General features: G+C 40.1%; 1 protein-coding gene across 1 annotated transcript in view; it reads left to right on the forward strand.

The window, feature by feature from the left end:
• The first annotated feature begins 1,765 nt into the window (after positions 1 to 1,765).
• Positions 1,766 to 24,851, forward strand: part of LOC135478242 (uncharacterized) — a 34,866-nt gene continuing 11,780 nt past the window's right edge. The window contains exon 1 of the mRNA XM_064758513.1: positions 1,766 to 2,231. Within this exon, the coding sequence (XP_064614583.1) occupies positions 1,766 to 2,231 (466 nt within the window). The remainder of the gene's footprint in view (positions 2,232 to 24,851) is intronic.

Genomic DNA, 24,851 nt, shown 5'->3' on the forward strand with positions numbered 1-24,851 from the left:
AAATATAACACCCCCACATGCGTGTGTGTGTGTGTGTTGCAAGTTGTATTATCTATGCTACCAATATACGTATAATGTGTATTGTGTATTTGTGCAGCACTGCTTATTTATTTTTGTGCGTTTTGGCAATGTAATTCGGAAGAAAATATAAAGACTATGAACATATAATCATAACGCAGAGCATAAATTTATAATATAACATATAAATCCTCTTTATATATAGATGTCTGTCTAAACATAACACTTCTGTGTTGGCTTCCTCTCCCGTGCGCGGGAAGGTCTGGCAGTAGCCTGCGGATGGTTGTGGGTTTCCCCCGGGTTCTGCCCGGTTTCCTCCCACCATAATGCTGGCCGACGTCGTATAAGTGAAGCATTCTTGAGTACGGCGTAAAACACCAATCAAATAAATAAATCAAATAAACACAACACTTAATAAAATTAAATCACACATCGCAATTCATCCATAGAAATCCACACCCATACTGCAATCCTGTGATAGTACTGTTGTCCAACCGTTAAATAGCGGGATATTTCGACGGGATGAGAGAATTAAAATGTAGCAAATAGCAAGAATCAGAAACATGTGCTGGAGGTAATGATATACACGTATATGTGCGTCTTAAATATATGCGAGATGTGAGATTTATATAACTTTTAAAAAAAATTTGAAGGAATTAACATGATTACCATCAAAACGGCTCGGGGAATATTTGCTAAAAGAGACTAAGCGTGTTAAGTTGTTAACAAAATCCCATTCATTACAGGCGGCTGAGGATAAACCGCAAATTGCCAGCAAGCACTGGGCTGAAATCCTCCGGCTGAATGTGTGTACAGCGTGTAGTCGAGCAGAAATTATACGGTGTGTGGCTTTACAGCTTAAAGGTGTAACCATTTTCCTCTTTTTATTTTCCGTCCCGTCTATAACAGTTATTAATTACTACCTTTTCCTATTGATGTCACCGCCGTCCAATCGGCGTCTCTCTTGCACCGTGCGCGTGAAACTGTTCTTTCCGCTCCGACCAATCGTTGATCGGGTTACATGGTTCGGCGCGACGTTCGTGTTGGAGAATGAGCCGGAGGCTAACGGAGCGCCGTTGTGATCAGTACAGCCATGGAGAAGTATAGACGGGGTAGAGCACATTATTTACTCAGTGCGTCCGCGACACTACGCAGGTATATATTGGATCAAAAGTGGCTGTTGGAGTGAGAATCCGTGAATGAGCCTAGCTACCGATACCAGTCAAACTAGGAGAGGAAAGGATTGCCACTCACTTTATGATCAACGAAACGGACCGTCAAGTTTAATGTTAGGTCTACACCCGTTGAACTCTGATAACTGGTTAAATTTTTCCTGTCAACACAAACACGCATTGGATTGCTAATCTCTTGCTCGAGGACTTTATCACAATATTTCGTTGTTGTTGTTGTGATAACCTGACGCTAACCAATTTTTGATGTGTGCATTGAACACCTTACAGGAAAAGTTATAACCAAAGCATTGGAGTTACCATACAAAGCATTTGAAGTGAAACAATCCTATGACACAAACCCGTGTGGATGAGTTATTTGTTTTTCGCTGACAAGGCAGTGAAAGTGAAAGACAGAATTCACGTTTAGTGAGTACTGGGTGTGTTTCATTATTCTAAAATATATACATATATATACTATTAAATATATATATATATATATATTACTGGAAGAGAACCTGAAATATCTCACGGTTTCTAATCGATACTAGGCAAGCTAGCACCTGTACTTTGCTGACATGGAGGGATCTAGCACATTATTTGCCCCATTTGTGTGCGGGATATTTCTGCTGTCAAGTTTATCGGCGGTCAGCGACGGCTTAATACTACATTCCAGGCCCAACACTGACCATATCATTCCCGACCCACGGGCAGAATCCAAGGAAATGCGCTGGACAGACGCGGCCTACGACTTCATCAAGAGACTGGATTGTAAAGATGTGTTTATAACGTCACCCAAAGAGTGCAAGCGTTTGATGAAAATTCCCAAGAAAAACATGAACGTCTACGTGGCCGGGCCGACGGTGTACGGTCGCTACCGTGTGAACCTTCCCGGCGAAAGCCTAACGCGCAGCGGGCCGAAAGACGGCGTGGTCGTCTTGGATCCGTACCCCAAAGCAAACTTCGGACACCTCGTCTTAGTGTTCTTCATTGAGAAAAATATAATGAGAGAAGTGTGTGAGAGGCAAGGTGGCCACTTCGCAGGTAAGTAATAATACATAGTACTATAGTATTAACGGTGTATTCAAGAGCAGAAATGCCCTATCTGACTAAATGCTGCTAATGTCCCAGTCAACCGTGGAAGCAAATCGGAGTAGTAGGCATGGAATAAACGTGTTAACAGAGTACAGTAAACTGTGTTAATACACTAGAACACTGTGAGTAATTGATGCCATGGCGTGGGAGCACACAGTAAATAGTATACGGTGTTCTACTAAACATGGGTGTACGGTGACAAAACACCAGAGTAAACGACACCGTGTCGACATCAGAATCAAACACCAGAGTAATCAATGTTAAGGCATCAGAGTAATGGGCGCGTTTACACCTAGGCCAAAGAGTAGGCCTTATCGGTGTTTACGCATCAGTGTTAACGGTGTTTACAATTTACTGTGACACAGTATATTAATCTAACGTCTTTTGGTGTCCAGGCATATGTGTTAATTTAACCACAATGCTGTACTGCATTCACACAGTGAATAGTTCTGTTCTTGCACGAGGCTATTCAGGTCTGTCTACATTCAACTATTTCATTGAGGTATATGAACCGCAGGTTTGGGACCACTCTGGCGACCTGTCCGGCGGTTCAGTACGCACCACACATGGCTGGAGGGATCTATAAGCATCACTGACATTATGTACGCCTCTCTGGCTTAGGTGGTGAAAACTCTGACTCGCTCTCGCGATCAGTCCGTTGACTACTGAGATCGTATATTCGAATTGCTGTTTCGTCTGTCTTTTAGGTCCATATTTTACTCAAGGCACAACCATTTCCCCCCACCCATAAATCTGACCGACGTCATTTGAAGCAAAAAAATTCTTAAGCACGGTGTTGTTAAAACAACAGATCAATCGGTTATGTTTTATCCCATATATGGTACTTAGATGTATAAAATAAGAGAAGAATTAAAGCAAATGAATTTACATTTATATACAGATATTCAACCTTGGCAATACATTAGTAATTTGGTAAAAAATCTGCATGCTTTCTATGCATGTTTTCTATTCCGCGCCTGATTTTTGTCATTGAAAATTGATGATTTTTTTTCTCTTTAACGTGAAACCAGCGTAAATTTTTTGGTGTAGGAGAATTTGCGCTAATTATGTATATGAAACTTACATTTAGCTATTCTGAAGGCGTTTCAGTTTTCGGTTTACGATTGAGCTGTTGTCAAATGGCAATGTCACATTTAGTTACAGTATTACATACTATTGGTATGCTTTTGGATACAGAACTTCAAACGTCAAGAAACCTTCACTACACACTAGTATGGCTTTATCGTATGCGTTACGCGGTCAGATTCACTGTCAGAACTTGTTAGACATGTTATTCGTAAAGATTTTGTATACCGTTTGTATATAACACCATCTGTATATAACACCATTTGTAAATAACACCATCTTTAAATAACACCATCTGTAAATAGCACCATCTGCAAACAACACCATCTGTAAAAAATTCCATTTGTAAACAATACCACTTGTAAATAACACCATCTTTAAAAAAACATCATTTGTAAATAACACAATTTGTAAATAACATCATTTGTAAATAACGCAATCTGTGAATAACACCATCTGTAAATAACACCATCTGTAAATAACACCATCTGTAAACAACAGTGTAAAAGACTACAGCATACACTGTGTAAAACCAGAGCACTAATTTACTTGATTTATTCGTGCAGTACTCCAGAATATTTCACTTTTTATACTGCGGCTAACATTACGGTATGAGGAAACTGGGCAGAGCTGGGGGGAAACCAGAGTTTTGATGACACTGTGATGGTGATAGTTGGTCAATGCTCACACGTAACCCGTGGTATCAGACATGTTGTCCATTAACCTCATTTACAGGGTTTTATTCTAACTGTTGCTACATAAAGGCTTAAATTGTAGTATCTTAGACAGCCGTACCATGATGACAGTTGTTTAACAGGTGGGCGTATTCACAGGTTTAGACATTCTCCCGTACTCTGAGGGTACACTCATCTCCAAAGCAGTTATAACCCACGTAATTCTGTAAACCACAGTCTTTGTTCAAATTGCAATATTGCTAGGTTCATTTTTTTATCCTAAGGCTTGCACCTCTAAACTCTGATCTTGGGAATATACATATCGTATAATTCGTCTTGCTGTATAGACGTGGAAATGTACAAGACAGTCTGTGATATCTGGCGTGTTATGGAGCCCTACGTTTCTGCATATAATGCTAAAACTGAATAGAAAAAAAAAGTGCAGGGATAGTAAAAAAAACCTGAGCAGCGATGATAAGTACTTTGGCTGGAGCAGAAATAGATAAGAAATGATGCAGTGATGTTAAATGTAATTTATAAGACATCACTATACTCTAGGGCTAACAACATTGCACTGCATATCGTGGTTTCCCCACGTTTACTGCTCGTGGGGCCTTGGTGACGACGCTCGCGTGGCCTTTGGCGTAACCTTACCTTCGCTGAAGACCACTTGTCTTCCATCAATGTGACGTGAGTATCCGTCCCTTACATGTCGAAATGTTCGTCAGTATCTTGCCAAAGTCCGGTGATTATTTCAACCCAAAATGAAAAACGATCGCCGTCGTATTGTATGAGTGAAAAATTCTTGAATATGGCGTTAAACGACAGTCAGATAAATAAATAAATCAAATACAAAACGCGGTAATTCTTCAAGCCATCGCGCATACATACAATGTTATATAATGCCGAGCTAGTGACCATGCCTTCGAAGAAATAATTTAGGCTTGAACGCCAATGATTGACACTTATCTAATTTCCCGTGTGTATCGCAAATCAGCCTAGTATTTTATTGGCATTTCCTGCCTTGTTATATGGGAAAAAAACTTTGAAATTTGGTTGATTTTTGTTACCTCGAACACTAAACAAATGCGTTAATATTTTAGTGCTTTGTTGGATGGGCCCGAAGTTTGATATATGTAGATGCAAATTTTGTAAATGTTTATTTTGCGTGATATATTATGTATTGGCACACAATTTCTGAATATGTTTCACAAATGCATTTAGGCTCCATTGTAGCTCTTGTGTAGTATGTTTCCCTTTCCCATATCAAGCGTAATTTAAGTCATGCGTTGTGGGAAATTTGCTAAATACAAAACTCGAATTTTTAATCAAGTGTTTGATGAATATTCATCGCCCAGTGAAGCCTGCGCGTAATGTACAGACTTCAAAAGGGCGAATATGTAATTAAGTAAAGCGAATGCACCGTGATATATTTTATCATCAGACAATCTATCAGAAGTTTTACATTCAAAAACTTAATCTGTTGATTTTAACAGAAAGTCTGTTGTCTGAGTCACGTTAGAGTGTATTCTGCTATTGCAGCAGACTGTTCTGTAAAATATAACACACATATTCTATTAATTTAACACAAAAATTCTATTGGACTAACAGGATACTAGTGTTGAATATGACGCAATATTGTGTTATAACAACAGAATACATTCTAGCGCCACTCAGACAACAGACTTTCTGTTAAAATTAACTGATTAATATTTTGAGTGTAGGTCGTTTAGTGTAAGAGTGTTTACGTTTTGCTCAAGGATATTCCGCTGATGCATATATGTTTCGTACGGATTTTTGCACGGTAGGCCAGAGAATAATTGCGAAAAACAAAATGTCCAGTTTACTGCACCCAGAAAACCTCATCGTATCCGTGAAAAGAGACGTTCAGCGCAATATACAGCACAGATAATCCTACGTTGTTAGGTTCATTATCATTAGTCTATTGTTCACAAGGCCGTGATGACGTCACGCCGTGATGACGTCACGAACAAACCCTCCGCGAGTTCCTGGCTAACAGAGAACCGTGTAAGAAACTCCCCCGCTGAGAACAAGTGTTTCACTCTTCTTGAGTGAACACGTGAGTGAACTGGGCTCCACACTGTAGGTGTGCCAACACTTCCCCTTGTGTACAGGGCTACACGGAGAGCCATCTACACAGTACAGGTGTCCCCCATTATGCGGCTAATAGATTTTATAGCTGGATATTGCTCGGTATTGACTTCCGCTCTGAATGCAGCATAACGACACACACGGAAAACCAGACATGACGGAATCATTTTTCTTCTCGAGATCCCGATTTCTACAGGGCAAGCACTGGGATAAATATTTTAAGTACAGTCTCGTACCACCCAGGCTTTTGACGTTCTCGGCGAAGGTTCGGCAACTGTGTTCTTAAGGCGACTACATAGCGATCTCTGCCATCAAAAGCTGCCATTATTCTTTACCGTGATTCTTTAGAATTCCATCCCCCCCTCCCGATTTCAATTAATTTAGCTGCTGAATCACCTAACGGTTGATGAAGTGGCAAACATTAAAATCGAGCTGTGAATTATTATTATTGACGTGGAATTTTATGTTTGTCCATTCAGTGAGTTAATGATTGACCATTTAAATCAACCAAACAAGTAATTAGTGAATGCATCAGACAGTTAATAAACCAGTTGCCTAGAAGATGGAGAACAGAAGTCAAAACCTTCATGACAACCACCGAGCTCACTTTTTGATGTCCTCCATTTCCTGTACGCTCACACATGAATGGCGTGGAGACTTTGGTGTTGTTTGACTGTCAAAATGGCTGCTTTTTACACCACAGATATTTTCTCCATGTCTTGCCTTGAAAACCAGGTGACCATTGAGATTTTCATACGACCACATGGAACTTAAATTTCCGGAACGTGTGGTAAAAGGTACAAACCGCAGACAATATGATCTCGACGGGACGTATACGTGAATGTATAGGGTTAACAGCATGAAAACACTAACTGAGGCTGCCTGCTGGTGGGGTATGCATGTGCAACAGGGACTTGTGACTTGTTCACGTGAAGTTCTCAAAGTATCCTGTACGCTATTATGCCATCTAGATAATATGGAATATCTTTTCGCTCACGTTAAGTATGATACCTCCAAGGCGAACATTTTAACATTGCAATTTACGAAAGCATATTGACTTTGCCAGTGTAGAGATAAATCCCCACTAATTCATCGTACACATGTATAAGTCGGAACGCCGAAAACGCTTCATAAAAGAAACGAGTCGCGCAGTTTTACAGCTTTGTAGATAGTTGTTTTTTGGCATACACCACAAATTTTCACTTACACAACGGGGTTGAGTTTCATGGGTGCATATACGCGGCCAGACTCATGTGGGTACATGAAATTGACATCATGTCCAATGTAAACTGCAGTCCATTTACGCGTCTCACCATCTACCTTTAAGCCAGCGTCGTAATACTGAAGGCAGCGTCTTAAAACTTACGTCAAAAATTCAAACATCTCTACAATTAAAATGTTTTGCTGTAGAACGTTTGCATGTTGTACACTTATTCTTTACTACAAAACAATGTACTAACTACACTTTGAGTTCCTTTCTATTCTGAGTTTGGCTGTTCAAGTACTTGAAATTTATGATTAAGCAATATTCAGTTGCTTGATAAATACAAGCTCTGGATTCGATTCTGTGACATCACTTGTCATGAGCCAGTCAGCTGCGACGAGAGTTACGCTTTAGAGGACTGAGCCAGCGAAGACTTGTATTAGGGTACATGTATTACGCAGTCCGCGCTCCATATTCATTCTGTTTATTTGCTTGGTTTGTGTTTGACGCTATACACAAGAATGTTTCACTTATATGACGGCGGTCAGGTTCACGCGTAGAGAATAACGTGGAATGTCCGAAGAAAACCCAAGCCCTTCGTCAAGTACTTGAAAAACCTCTTAACCAATAAAGCAGCAACAGGAACAGCGAGAACTGGATTCGAACTCGTGAACTCTGTGGCCAAGGATCTGATGGTCGCAGTATTCAAGCGCCTTAACCATACGAGCCTGGTTTAGAGATATCTGTATGTTCCATGTTGTTCTCTTACTACACTATTTTGAAAGCTGGACTGTTTCGTGCCCTACTAAAACATCCATTTTCGTTAAAACATCCACTTCAAAGTCGAGAGACCTGGGATCAAATCCGTGTTGGGCCATATCAAAGGCTTTAAAAATGGTACGTATTGCTGTCTTGGCGCTCAGCACTGAGAGATTAGAACAAGGAATCAGGACTGCTTGGATGGTCAGATGTATGAGCATGCATACATCTACTATTTTGAAAGCTAAATATATAGCTGTCAACTTGTCGGTTAGAAAGCATCTTTGTGATCATTGTTGAACAGGATTAAGTGCAAACGATATTCTATGTACGGTTGCCTTGTGCAGCAACTAGCCAGTGTACTTAGCACATAAAATATGCCAAAGTCGAATGCCGAGTTTAAAAGTATTACTGTAACATTAAACTAACATATCTATTGAGCTGTTAAACAGGCGGTCGGTATTGTGTGAGATCCACTAGGCTTATTTCAGTCTACATTCAGGGCCTGGTAGAATTGTATAAGAACTGCTCATTCTGTTAAAAAACAGAGCTTTAAATTATTAGTTGTATTTTTAGATTCACGTATTTTACATAATCTTTTTAAAGAGAGAAACATGGCCTTATTTTCGAGATGACCTGGTATTCTGTACTTGTTGACGTGGAACTGACCCGCAGCGTTCGTTAAGAAAAAGACGATTTTGTATGTATTTGGCTGAGCATATCCATGTGGCAGATGTCTACTCAAGCATATTATTCGAAATGACGACGGTGTAATATGTTGAAGATGGCATACATCTGTTCTGGTTTTCGTTTGTGCGAGGATTTCTTCTAATACAATGAAATATAATTAAAGACATACAACATAGGGAGTAAAACCACAGTAAAACAATAACGACATTATGAGATTTGGCAAATGGTCACACGTAACCGGTGAAATAAGGTCTCTTGTCGGTTTACTCCGGTTTGGGTTTTATTCTAACTGTTCATGTAAATGTTTAAATAACGACAAATTACACACCCCCTAGCACCCTAGCTTAAAAAGAATTATGTTAAAAAACCCCACTGATGTTAATTACATTTTACTGGACGTCACCGGCATGTAATGTTCATAATTCATATGCTACCATTAAAACGATGTAAAGGGGCCAAGCCGCGGGGTCTGTGAAGCATATATTGGGGGAGATAGTTTGGAGGTGCATATCTAACTGGTCGACGGTATAGATCAGACACAACACCACCTGTGCATACCTTGATGTCGAATCAGACACGTTTGTACCAGCCGACCTCGATGAATTAGAGATTCTGGGGCCTGGTTTCACCCAGCACTCTTAACGTTAACTACCACGGCAATCAGTACTGTAGGAATTACGTCGTCGTGGTAGTTGCGAGCTCGTAACACTAAGAGAGCTTCTTGAAACTGAGCCCTGGTCGATAAAGGCTTGTTTAATTCTCAGAACAACATTCAACAAACAGCGGGTATCAATACAACAGTGTACATTACCTTTAACTTTTCGACACGGCTCAATAATAATACCTGGAGCACATCCGTGAGAGATTTATTATGTAACATTACGCTCCTCCTCACAGATATACACGAAATGTGGTTCATTAGCATTGTTATCATGTTCTTTTTTAATGCGACGAATATACAGCATTTTGAGCAAATTTAGACCAGTGATGAATAAATTAGAAATAAACTAATAAATTGATGTTAACATCACTGCATTTTCTTTGATCTAATTCCGCTTAAGCAGAGGTGCTCGGTTTGTCAAAGTTGCTCCTTTCAAAGCTTCTACGTGTACAATCAGAGTAACACGTATTAAATTGGTAAGAGGTAAGATTTCACCGGTTACGTGTGGCTATTTGCCAGACATATGTCACACTGCCTTCGCTACCCTAGTATTATTCACTATTTTGCAGTATATCATATTGAAAAATTTTACTTTTTGACGACTAAGGTTGAAAAGAGCGCGAAATCGTTAATATTTGTTGGTATGTAGAATGCTTCAGAGAACTTCGAAACTGACAGTATAAGTACAAAAACACAGTGTTCGAATTACTCGCAAATGCTGCAGCATGGCCTCATGGGTAACCGTTATGCACGTGACACGTGGTGTGGTGAGTGTGGTGTAATCGAATTCTCCTCGCTATATACTCTATATTTTAAGAGGCAAATAAAGATCACAAAATATTACTTTTGATGCTGGAGGTTAGGTTTTTATGTGGGACGTCATCCAACCTTCCAATAACTTCCTTTCTAAGATCAATAGAACTCTGGGCAACTTAGTCACGGACGAAATTCTAAGTCAAATACTGTAATCCTAAAGTTTTTGTGCTGGAGAAAAGGATTCGACTTGGACCGTTAGATACGATTCGAATGAATAAATAAATAAATCGCCTGGGTGGTTGGATCAAGCAGGCTCTGGGTACAGACAGATACAGAGTAGTCTGCTTTAGATAGTAAGATACGATATCCAGGGGAGGTCTAAGAAAGAATGGGTGGCAGGGGCCCTGTGGGTGATGATTTACCTATTCCAACTATCTTAACTACATGCTCGTGATGTCGCGCTACACTGAAGACTTGTAAATCAGATCGTGATCCCAACCACGACTACCCACACGCTTGTCAACGCTTTAATTAAAGCCTTGTTTATTTAGAAGATAAATTGCTTTTTAACTATGTCATTTGTCCCCGTATCCATTCAGTAGATAAGTCATAGCTCAGATATTGTACAGATCCTCAAAGCTCTTCTGTGTCTCTAGACCAGACACCCGATAAAGACCCAATACAGGCCCATTGTGTGCTGTGTATGTATTACATATATTATGATCGTTATCTGTCATTATCTATTTCATTTGAAAGACAAAAGACACCGAAAAAAAGTGACCAGGGTAGCATGCTGTAGCTAAAAGAATGCTGCAAGGATTTGGAGATAAATATGAATAAAAAAAAAAACTCGTAACGAAATACCTTTCAATCTTTTGTGTTTTCTGAATAGGCGAGGGTTGATTTAGCGATGTCCACGAGTAAGTGGAGCCAAGTGGATCGTTGTAATTCTTGTCAAGTCTCGTACATTGCCTGTATAGGTGAGCGGACTTCGCGAAGAAGTAGTAGACATTGGACGTTAACGGGGAGAAGTGGACTTTAAGTCCACATTGTTATGCCGTGATGTGCTTTTACGGGGAATACCCGTCAGGCATATTTATACAAGAACGTCTTATGACTGTCTTTGTATAAACACGTGTACCATAAAAATGTAGTTTTCTTCAAAATTATTTGGTGTGTTGTTTTAGTATAATTTAGAAATTGGTATGATATGTGGTGGATTTGGTTGATATCAGGTAAATCTGAATCAGGCAGAAATGTCTTAAAACGTTTATCAAATCGTTATAATAATCCAAAGATAAACAACAAAAGTGACAATATATGGAAGATAGAAGACTATAGTTACAGCATGGAGAGTAAAACCAGAGCAGCGAAGACCGTGTGATAATTGGTCACACATAACCGATGACATCCGCTCTCTTCATCATTTATTTATTTACTAATTTGATTGGTGTTTTACGGCGTACTCAAGAATATTCCAATTATACGACGGCGGCCAGCATTATGGTGGGTGGAAACCGGCCAGAGCCCGGGGGAAGCCCACGACCATCCGCATGTTGCTGCAAGACCTTCCCACGTACGACCGGAGAGGAAGCCAGCATGAGCTGGACTTGAACTCATAGCGACCGCATTCTTCATCATTTACTTCAGCTGTGGTTTTAATAGGCTTCCAAGGTGAACACCTTAATTTATTTATTTATTTGATTGTTGTTTTACGCCGTACTCAAGAATATTTCCCTTATTCGACGGCGGCTAGTATTAGGGTGGGAGGAAACCGAGTAGAGCCCGTGGGAAACCCACGACCATCCGCAGGTTGATGCAGACCTTCCCACGTACGGCTGGATAGGAAGCCAGCATGAGCTGGACTTGAACTCACAGCGACCGCATTGGTGAGAGGCGCCTGGGTCATTGCGCCGTGCTAACGCCCTGGACCACAGAGGCTTGTGAACGCTTTCAATTTACCTCAGATAAGGTTTTATTCAAACTGCTCACGTAAATGATTAAAATGGAACCAGATTAAATGTCCCCTAGCACTATTACTGTGTTAGTGCTAGGGATTGTGTTGAACGTTGTTTTGGTCTGACGTTTATTGAAGCGGAACATTCATGTTGGTTGACGACTGGTATATGAATGTCGTCTTCAAGGTCTAGGCTCAGAACTGATATCAAATATTCAATAAATGAAAGTGATGTTTTTGTCAAATGAATGAGTTTCCAAGAACAAATGGTTTAAAAGCACATGTGATTTCAATGAAAATATGAAAATAATAATTCGATGAGTTATCATTGGAACAAGCACTATATCAGTATGTGCGCATGTAACCGACCTCAGTAAAATCATAAATACATTGGACTGAAGGTATAAGATATTGTCATAACTAGTTTTTCTTAGTCTGTCTCACGTTGCTCTCTCCTACTTACCCTATTTTGTTTTAAAACCAGAGGTGGATGCCTCATGGAGTGGCCTGGATTGTCCATGGGGTCATGTTTTGACAAACACTATAGACACAAATACCTGCGTCGCTATGTAGTAGCGAGATAGACGGGAGTACAAACCCATTCAGAACCAGAACATGCCGGTGACCCAAGTAGGTCAAAACACATATCTGTTGCCAAAAACTAGACTGAGTAACTTTCAGTATTGTATATATCTTAAGATGCCACTGGATAACAAGGGTTGGAGTGTATGCTGTAAACGGGATGTGCATCACCATATTAACTGCTATATTAAGACGGTGAATCAGTCGTCAAGTTCGACATTCGTACACAACTGATGGACCATTAACGGGCATTCAACGTCAATAATCGCACGGCCAGTTCTGAAACAACCTAAACGCTGTACTTTTATGTCTTAGATATTGATACGCGCTTAGAACGATATGATACGGGCTTATGATTCGAAAACTAAGCTAAAACTAACACAAGTGATTATTTAAACCGTTTTCTTGAAAATGCTTTAAACTAAACCGAAGAATTGAATCACGCATCGCCTTGTATCTTTTGTTGTCGTTTCCACAAAACTCTACTTTATGAAGCTTTTCAGTGGAAATGGAGATATAAGTGACCATTATAACTCTGATTATGACTTTCCAAAATGTTCAACATCATAATATGATTGTTCAACATTGAATTATGATTGCTCAATTGTGAGTTAGGTCATTTTGGAAATTAGTAATACTGTTTTTGACTTGGATTGTTCAGGTTTTGAAGAATAGTGCACATATTATGTGGGGATGCTTTGATATGACAATATGACTGAGTGAGCGAGTGAGCGAGTGCTTGGGGTTTAAGCACTTAACAATTTTTCAGTCATATGACGATGAAGGGAATCCTTAGTGTGCATGTGATGTGCCTCCTTGTGGCAGGACGGATTTCCACCGCTCTGTTATCTAGTGTGAAGCATTCTTGAGTACGGCGTCAAACACCAATCAAATAAATAAATAAATCAACAGTGCAATATGATTTTCTCACAAAGAATTAAAATTTTCCAACATTTCCAGCTTCATGTTCTGTATAAAATGAATAATATCTTCTATCTAAATATTATCTTCAACACTGGATTTTTTGCCTTAGGTTGTACACGTTTTAGCTGATGAACAGTACATGAACTATTTAGCGCACGTAAGGTGAGTAAGGCGTAGCCAAGTTAAGACCTAAGTAGCTTAGCGATTTGTTCATCGCTAGATTTCCCCAGCTGTACAAACACCAGGATGACTGGGTTGTCAAAAGTAACTCTGTGATCTCTTGTTAAACGTTATACAAGGGGCGAGTCAAGATGGTTTGTTGTGTTCTCAAACAAATCCACGACAAATAAACATACAGCGTGATGCAGAGTTACCTTGATTCAAGAAGCATAAACATTCTGTAATAGGAGATTGGAATTCACGTAGATTACACTTATCTGGGTTTTACGCTATAATTTTGAATTTTACCGTCGTTGTGTAGTGTGAAACGGCGGGGGTGGGGTGGGGTGGGGTGGGGGTGGGGGGTGTTAGTCACCGTAGTTAGGGACCTACGAATTTCCTTATTTAAAGCTCTAACCAAGGGAAACTGGATTGAACTTGGTTAAGATATCATTGTCATAGTCAGTAGACTTCCGGTCACCGTGTTTGGCCACAGAAGGCCCTTTATATCATTAATCATATTAACCAGTGGAATGAGAAGTAAGTTTTCGACCGGATGCTTAAAACCATGACAAATGGTCCCTTTGCATTGTTTTAATGTTATTGTATGTTAAATGTGATGACGACACAACATTTTGAGTAATCTTAGACCAGTGACGTCTAACAAATTGCAACTGACGTCACTGCCTTTCTTTTTGCCTAGTTCTGCTTATGCCATGGTGCTAGGGGCGTGTAAGATGTATTTATGTATTTACATGAACAGTCAGAATAAAAGGCTGAGAGAGGTAAATTGGTAAGAGGCTGTATTTTACCTGTTACGTATGAGCATTTGCCAGCCATCACACTGTCGTCACTGTTTTGGATTTACTCTCTATTTTGTATAGTCTTACAAATTATGATTATAATCCGAAATTCACTTGCGTCAAACCCGTCAGATACTAGGGAAGAAATACACCTACGTTGTCATTGTATCCGCGGAATGTGTACGCTCCAGCGAATTTCGGCGATCGAGACGATGGAGATGACCAACCAATCACCTTTGACGTTTTGTTTGTGTCACATGGTTTACTATGTGGCATGACATAACCTACTGACCACGATCAACGGAAAAATCCGTCGTAGTGTGTCGCTTCAAATATAGTCAGCGTATTTCGCGGGCGATTAAGTTCGTGCCTACGAGCGAAAAAATCCGCCTAGTTTGTCCCACTCCCACTGGCTTAACACTCGGTCTGATGCTAATTAGACGAATATAGCCCCGATAACATTAAATGAGGATATATATTCAAGATAGAAGGCGGAGGGTTAGATGGAGTATCAAAGATATTATGCAGGTTTTCAATTTTCAATCTGTAAGATGACTTTGTATTCATCAGAAAAGCTCTTTGACAGATCATCTGTCAATTGATCGGTCAGATACGCAGTATCGCACTCAATGCGTTACTTACGTTCGAATCATTTTCATGTTAATGATTGGAGAACTGCCAGTATCAGTTAGAAATATCATTTGTCAGTGTCTCCACCCACATAATCATTTATCAATCGGTGCAATTATATTGTTTGTTTGTAAGTGTACAAGACCCCAAAAACTCTCTCTCTTCAGAAACACTCGGGCTTGTTTTATATCCCTTCCCCCACCACCGACACTAGACAGGTATAGATTTAAGTCTGCATACCCCATGTCATTAAATGGATTACAGAACGCTGTAGAGCAGAGAGAGTTAAACCAAACCCACAACAGCGAAGCTATGAGAATTGGTATCTGGTTATTTATTACTAGTGAAATAAAGGTCATAATTTGCAAATTATAACACTGATCATTCACGCTACGTTCACCCCGCCGCCCTGCCCCCCCCCCCCAAAAAAAAACAACAACAACACAACAACACAACAACAAAAAACGATGCATTCCGCAAAGCCAGCGTTCTTAAGCAAGAGAATAAGAATATGGATGTGTGTTATTCGTATACAGTAAAATCGAGAGTTCTGAAACAATGCGAGGCGTAATCTGTTGCACGCCAACCCTATAACTATTGTATCACACATAACTTACAGTTAGGAAAACCTTGGTAGGTTTCAGTTATATTTATATCCAGAAATTGTGCCAGTTTTATATGGATATTAACTCACGTTCTTTAGACAGATCATTGAGTAAATGTTACGGTAAAACTTAAAGCTAATGCTGAATATAATTAAAGACATGCAGCATAGAGAGTAAAAAAAAAAGAGCAGTGACGACTGTGTGATAGCTGGCAAATGGCCACACGTAACCGGTGAAATACAGCCTCTTCAATTTACCTCAGTCAGGGGTTTATTCTAACTGTTCATACAAATGCAGAAAAAGTAGCAGTTTACACGCCCCATAGCAACATGGCTTAAACAGAAAATCAGGTAAAAAAAACTGCAGTGATGTTAATTTATTAGATGTCACTGGCCTAGAATTACCCAAAGTTTTGTCCGGTGTGTTCGCGGACTTTTGAAGAAAATGGTTACATTTAAACACAAGGTCATTTGGTGCACGTCACAGGCTAATCTGGTTTGCCGACTCATGACTTTGCTAATGGCGCTCATCGGTATCGGGCAACTTAAGGTCAGGAGAACCCTGATCTATCTTGTGCTAATGCTATGAGAGATGGGAAATGCTACGTGAAGTCTTGAAAATTACGTTCTCTTGAGAGAATAGTGATGAACTTCAAAGCCAAGTTTCTTTTGACCTTGATATACTTACCATTTTTCCAGTTAACACTTGCAGTTACACTTGTAATTCAAGTCATTCGGTGCACTTGGCAGAATTATCTTGGAATACCTTTCTTTTCATATTTGAAGGAATTGAAATTATACTAGTTTGCTTTACTGGGTCTTAGAAACATATTAACCTAATGAATTCGTGATTCGCGTCAAACATGTTGGCATTAGCTCACTTTACTTTGTTTAATGAAGCTGTTGCGGCTTGGCGGATTTCAGCGTCGATGTTTACAATGTGCTGCTTCACTTAAACGTCTTACCGTAGACACTTGATATGACACCCATCTCATGCAGTCAGCATGTTGAATCCAGACATTCCTATATCAGCCGTCGTCCATATCATTATAACGGAAGATGTCGAGTGTAATTCAAGACGAGTGACCTTTACAACGTTGCATTTGGTATCATTGCATTTTGTTTTTACCAAACTATACCACAGCCGTCACTGCTCTTATTTTATTGACTGTCTGATTTGACAATAAGATGAGATTTCATACCGCACATAAACCAGGGATGTATTTGTACTTCATCCTCATGAAGCATTCGCAGTTCTTGTCATGCATGCATGACAATGTCATACATTGTGTGTTTCCCGCTTGCTAATCTCTAACTGTCTTCGTGCTGTATATCGACAATGAAGATATTATTTTTCACTGACACGTAAGAAAGTAAGCCTTTACTAGCTTTGAGGAGTTCGATTTGCTCAAAGCGACTTTCCTAAACGGTATCCTTTCTCTTTGAAACCTGCCCGAATAAATCGTCGATATCCAATTTAAAGCCTTTGTCTATCACAAGCTTAAATCCCTTCAGACAAAGTGTGTCCTTGTGATGTTCGGGTAATAAAAGACGATAACAGGCACGCGGGGAGCTTTTGATATTTTCAATTATTGTTTAATTTCACGTTTTGCTAATTAACTCGAGGTGTCATCCGGGCATATTGATTTCGTGTGCGCTCTTCTTTGATGGAGGTACATAAAGCTTTGATGAGATGGCACGCATGGCCATCAATGCGTGCGAAAGGCGGTGGTACAAGTCGTCTTTTTGCGGGCTTAACGATCCAATCGGGAGACGTAAAATCGTCCGGGACAGCTCTGGTGTGATCGGATAGCGATTACGTCCCTTTCTTGACGATAAATTATTGACACAACAAGACGCCGCAATAAGATCAAAGAGAAGTGCTTCGTGTAGTGGCAATGGTTTGAACGGGCTTCCATCGGCCTGGGAAACGGTCTAATGTTTGCCGGTCTTTATTAAGATCGTCCAACCGGGCAAGCGACACGTTTGCATAAAAAGCCAACGTCCCTAAAATACCGTGGATGAAAGCCACGTCTCTGCACATTGACATACCCGATTAAAAGGTCTTTATTGAAGACGCACGGCTATTTCGTAGATTCACATCTTTTCACGACCAAAATACACAACTGGCAGTACAGCTGCAGATAAAATACGGCAAGTACGCTTACTTCGTGGCTGTCAGATGGACGAAGTTTACTTTGATGGTACGGTTGGAGCTTCATAAAGTCAGTTCACCCAAGAGATTGACTGTATATGGAGTAAATCATGCACCGCCCTTCGCATGGTACCCTATAAACCTTTTAACTTAGAGTCGCAACCGGGGGCTTCCGTGGCCTAAATGGTTAGCATGTTATCGCAGCTCATTGGCCGAGGAGCCTATCATCAATGCGGCTGCTTTGAGTTCAAGTCAACCTCATGCTGGGTTCCACTCCGATTGTATGTGTCGAGGTCTGCCGACAACCTACGGGATGGTCGTGGGTTTCCTCCCACCATGATGCTAGTCACCCTCCTATAAGTTAAATATTGACTATGTGAAATCACCAGTCAAACAAACAAACAAACAAATAAATAAGTAGATAAAATTGCAATCAAACTAGCGAGGGCTGGATTCGAACCTGCCGCCGCATTTGTCAGGGGTGGATTAACTCTCGCGAGTAGTTTTCTTAAAATATACTTATTATCTTCATAAGTGATACGCATGTGCATTCTGGCATGCTAATTTATATACACCAGAGGAGTTATGTTAATGGCATCTTATCATGTAGGAACGAAAAGTCACTTGGTATGTTATTGCGCCCCATGAGTTAAGCAGATTACTCATCTGGGTTAAGTAGGCCTCGGGCTTATATGAATATGAAGTAAAAGAGTTGTGGTGCATTCTAGGATGTTGTGACTAAACATCAGAAGGTATACACGTCGCTATTTCTTTGTAGCATCTAGGCCTCAAAACAGACATTGGAATACCAGGCCTCAACTAAAGTGAACGTTCCTGGTCAAAGCCACAAGGCCAATTACCAAGAACAACGTTCAACAGAAAACATCCAAAAACTCAAAAAGTATATATAGTATGAAATGAAGACGGATTTATTACAGACACAGACAGCAGTTTTAGCAGTGATGTTGGAATGAAATATGTAATGAGATCGTGCTAATATATGCGTAAGTGGTTGATTATCAAAATATGTGTCTCAGTTGCGCTTTAAATTGCAACTATTCATATACCGGTGTTCAACGTGGCGATATAATTCAACACGATGAATAGACAGACACACCCCTCCCCCCCGCCCCAAAGCCCCTGGTTGCGGCGAATTATGGACACAGTCTGAGACAACAATAATTTAGGCATCTCAGGTAAAAATCATTTCAGATGAAGGTATTATACCAAATTTGTAAAATTGCTTAAACCAAACTTGGTGAAGCTTGGTCTTCGGATGATGGAGCATACGATGATATAGGTACGTCGTAGTTTACTTCTTCAACATGGACGTAAATATAATACAAAAGACTAGAGTTAAGAAAGTGTGATAGTTGGCAAAAGATTTTTCGCGAATAACAGCTGCAGTATATAGCCTTTGTCAGTTTATTTCAGGTGTGGTTTTATTTTAACTGTCCACATAAATGGTTTCAAACCAGAAACTTTTACGGTCCCTAGCACTAGGCGTATGAGCAGAATTAGGGGGAAAAGCCGAGTTATGTTAATAGCAATTTGCTAGACGACAATATAAGACGTCTAAAATTACTCAGAATGGTTTATGCAATATAGAAGACTGCAGTATATAGAGTCGGCCTGACACCTTTGGCTTTTGCCGTGGCATTGTTTGTGCAATCGCGGGTGTGGTATCTCTAAAAGAACTGTTCTATGTCAGGCGTAAACTACCGAGAAACCAGGATGAAGGGGTAGGCTTCCCATTCATTCCTCAGAACTCACAAAATTCCCCAAAGTTACTGTATACGACGCGAGAGTCGATGCTAAATGGCATTAAAATCTTCATAGTTGCCGACGAACGATCGTACACCTGCTGTGAAGGAGATACTATGCCAGCAATTCGGGACAATTTCTGTAGATAAGGAAGCCGACTTCTATTGTCAGCGAGTCAAAGGTGGATTAAAATAATCGGCCTGGATCAGGAAAAAGTGACTATCAAAAGGTCTGCGTCTTTGTAGTCAACCTCTGTGTCGGTGTCTGCCTGCTTGATTCGGTTTTGAGATCTGAGTATTGAGTAATCTCGTCTAAATCCCCCTCAACCACGCGACATTTTCAGCTAATTCTCGGATTCCTGCCTGTTTTAAGACGTAATGTCCTAGTCCGTGGATCCTTGATTGGTGTTTGGGTGAGTAGGTTCTAACGTTGACATGACATTGCCGCCATGATTAGGAACTCCGTGGTTTATATATTAAACGCAAGACTTGCCGAAATGAACACATGTACTTAACAGCCTGTCGACTATACATACAGGTATTGATGTCCCTTATAATGGTTTTTGCGCTTTGGCTGTCTGACATATAGGCTTGTTTGAATGCATAACTGTGTCTAGACTTGATAAAGAATATACTCTGTCTTAATGCATAATAAATATTTACGAGTTCTTTATATTGGATTCATAGATAACTTTACATTTGCGAACAATATTTTTCAATAAAGCAATGAAGCAGTCCAACACACCTAATTTTATTCTACCTGGATCCATAAAGAAATAATTACTGTTAAAGATTTTGCATGAATTTGTTAAAATGTTGATGGATTATGACGCGAGACTGTATATTTATTTATTTATCTCATTGGTGTTTTACGCCGTACTCAAGAATATTTCACTTATACGATGGCGGCCAGCATTATGGTGGAAGGAAACCGGGCAGAACCCGGGGGAGCGAGACTATAAATATCCTTATTCAACAACTTGGATGGAAATAGGCATTGTTTTATTTGACTGGGATTTAACACTGTACTCGGGAATGTAACTGAAAGGCACAGCAGAACCAGCGAGAGCTGGATTCGAACGCGCGACCTTAAAGTTCACGGGGCTATTTTATGTACGGGGAGGTGGACTCTTTAAAAGGAACTGTGAAACAAATGAAATGTCATCACGAATGGCATGTCTAGAATCTTAACTGGATTAGTGGGATTGGATGTGTTACTCAATCACCACCGTGCATTTTGAAGTAATTACCTCACGTTTTTATACTACATAGGCTCCGAATGAAATACAGTGCTGAATGTTCCTTTCATCTATGTCAATTTCCCTGCTTCAAACATAAAGTTTCATGTATTACAGGCTCCTTAATTCTAAAATGGCTAATATCGCGAATTGGTCAGCTATCACGTCTTGAGATGTCTAGTCGCCATGATATGGCTGAAATATTGCCGATGTGGCGTTAAGCCATAATCATTCATTCATTCTTGAGATATCGTTTTTGAGTCTGAGCTGTTTATAGGTCGAGACCTACGTTTACGTTTGCATTTTCGCCCAAAAACCCCAAACCCCAAAAAAATCTGCCTAAAAAGTCACCAATAGAAGTAGATTATTGTACAGAAAATTAATCATTATCAACGTTCTGAAAATGAATCTGATGACCTTTCCGCGTCATAACCTTGTTCCCATTTTCGATCGGGATGGCGGTAGAGAACAGTTAGTGAGAAAAAGAAAACACATTTGAAGTCCGTGACACTTTTTCTCGTGGGTTGAAAACAAACTTTGCCAATTGCACACACGGTAACATTGACTGTAGCCCTATGTTAATGAGTTACTGTTGATATTCCGGTTTGCTTTGCATTTCTAAAGTAAATATACACATGGTCAATGAACATAACTGAGTTCACTCTTGTCTGAGTTCACTCTCAAAGCTCACATATTAATTCAGCTTAGGCATTTCTGCCTCTCGGAAAAGCGGTACATTTGCGTTGCAAGATAGAATGAGTGAAAAACCATAAAGAAACAGGTAAATACATACAGGGTGAATTACAAGTATTTGAAGATACAAGTATATGAAGATGAACTGTATAATACCAAAATATTCACAACATATAGGCAAAGTAGAAACTTTGGCTCATTGCTCTCAAAGTTCAGATCACAGATATTCATAGTCTCTCGGACAAGGCTTGACGTTGACGTACCAGCCATAAATCTCCGCGAAGATCCATGGCTGGTCGACGTATAGGTCTCCTTTTCACCTCACAGTAATGACAATTGAACCTCTCAGAGGATGGGTCAAAGTGCATGTCTGCTTGGCCGTACTCAACGTCTTGTGGTACTTATTTGATTGGTGTTTCACGCCGTACTTAAGAATATTTCATTTTTGCGACGGCGATCAGCATTAATAGAGGTGACAAAAAAACGGACCGAGCTCAGGGGAAATCCATGACCATCCGCACATTGCTGACAGATCTTCCCGCATATGCCATGATTAGTTTGGAATTTAATACCTTTAATTTAACGGTCAACAGGTATGTTCTAATTTTTAGGAAATTAATAGACTGGTGAGTTTATGGCCTCGGGAAAAGTACACTTTTTCTCAGTAGGTTCAGTAATCGCAAGACACAGAGTGGGAATATAATATAGCTTTGTTTTTGGCACTTTCTGCCTTACGCAAAAGCGGCCCATTGGTGTTTGCAAGACGGCATGGAGAAGTTAACATCAACAAACAGCCGCTGTCAGATTTGAGTTTCTTATATATTTTAATATAGCTTGCATTGCATTGCTGTATAAAAGCATATCTTTACGTCTTCGTTATATTTTGACATTTGGTGTGTTATGAATGTCCATGAATCTCAGCAGAGTGCATTTTATAGTACACCTAGAATCAATAACTGCGGGACCTTCAAGCGCAAATTTACCAGAAATATTTTGTCTTCATGCAACCATTGCTTACATCTGGGCTGAAAAAAAAAACATTCTAGCTTATACAGTGCAGATGCCAATGGGTTGGGCGTGTGGCAGAACTCTTCGTTGTTGCTCCTGTGAGCTTTTGGGCACTTCTTCGCAGCCCAAAAGAACTCACACAAGAAAGGACAAGCGCTGTTTACGACATATACGCGCCAAATCCCCCAGTGAGTGAGTGCTTAGGATTTAACGTCGTACTTAACCATTTTTCAGTCAAATGACGACGAAGGAGTCCTTAGAGTGTATGTGATGTGCATCCTTGTTGCATAACGGATTACCACCGCTCTTTTATCTAGTGCTGCTTCACTGAGACGACTTAATACCGATGGCATGTAAGCAACCCCGCCCGAGTCATTATACTAGCACAGCTTAACCGGTCGTTGCAATATCCCCTTCATGCTGAACGCCAAGGGAGAAAGTTACAACTTCCTCTTTTTTAAGGTCTTAACTGTGACCCGACCCAGAATTGACAATAAATCTACCCCCAACCCCGCCCGCCCAAAGCAGACGCTTTTCCAAGTGTGCTTTCGGGACCGGTGAATCCCTCGGTGGGAATGGTTACTAATAATAAATACATTTTTGTTCAAAGTTTCCAAAACTTCTGTTAAGTTATTCATGGGAACAGTATAAATCATTTTGCAATGGATCAGGTGAATAAAGTCGATATGCTGATCGATTGTGTGACAGAGTGGTGATTAGAACGAACAGGTCGTTACAGACCCCCTCTAAGGTACAGCGGAGATTTGGAGCCAGGGTTTGCACACCGCTTGAGCCCCTGGGGAGATTTGTGTCTTACACCACGACTGTGTGAAGAGGCCCACAACGCTCTAGATTTCATCGAGAGATGAAACGACTTTTAGTTCATGGTACACTGGGTCCAATAAAGCTTTTCATGCATCATTCCCCTTATCGCATAATCTCCTACGTTTTTAAGTCTAATTCTGGCAAATTCCGATGCCTCACCGCCTGCTTTAAGCGTACTTAGATGAAGGGGGCAAGAAACTGTCCCGCTCGACCTTTCTCCCATCTCCGCCTCGCCGATCTACTTGTTCAGACTCTGGCGCAAATCGACGCCATATTGCTGTCATTTTGAATCAATGAAACTTGACTAGAGTACGTTCATGAACTTACACAGTCTTAGTAAAACAGTTCAGAATAATTGAATTTCTATACCTTAAAACGTTCTGGCCATGGATATATGACATTTTCTATGGTGAAATCATATAATACTTCTTCTGTTGGCACTCGCAACTAATAAATAGGAGTATATAAAAATGACACAGCCGTACATAATGGAATTTAAATATCAATCTATCCTATTGATATTGAAATTATACAATTTAATGTTGCGCCAACAATGTTTATCTCCTGTGTTGGTTTTTATAGCTTATGTATATATCCGACAGACACAATTTTTCACCTGAAGCTTGTTGTGTAGAAATGAAGCCTGCGTTGGAGAATGGTTTTATAGCCTGCGGGCAGGTTCGTTTACTTTATGAATGAAGACTGCATAAAGGCCTGTATAAACAAGCTATGAATCACCGAGAGATAGGCGCGTGCTAGAGGTTAATACGCTCGCGTTATCCTGCTTAATGCGTTATGACATTTCAGCTCATTCAAGCTGATAACACCGGGATAATATTAGCATCTTAAAAGGAAAGCAAATATTTTCTCTCACAAAGATTACAGCGTTCACTTACACGCATACTCTGCTGTGGCCCTTTATAAAACAAGGAAATGTACAGTTGCGTAATGCGTAATGACTCTGGTATAGAGGGTAACTGGGGGCTAGATGATATGTCGCTGAGAGCTACGGACACTTTTCATTAAATGCGAGGGAGTGAATGCAATAAAACCCGTAAAGCAAGTGATAAATGCATATCTTTTGGCTGGGATACAAAAGCGGAATTTGCTGATATCACTACGGTATTTCATCATACGGATGTTCTTGTTTTCTTATACTTTACTGATAATAAGGCCTTTCCATCACCATAAAAAAATTTGCTAACTGCTTCTATTTACATAAAACTGTCTTAATTTTGTACTTTATACACTTTCTTTGTCTTGAACGTTGTTTTGTGAATTGGCCT

The sequence above is a fragment of the Liolophura sinensis genome, chromosome 11 (assembly GCF_032854445.1).
Source record: "Liolophura sinensis isolate JHLJ2023 chromosome 11, CUHK_Ljap_v2, whole genome shotgun sequence".
Classification (NCBI taxonomy): Eukaryota; Metazoa; Mollusca; class Polyplacophora; order Chitonida; family Chitonidae; genus Liolophura; species Liolophura sinensis.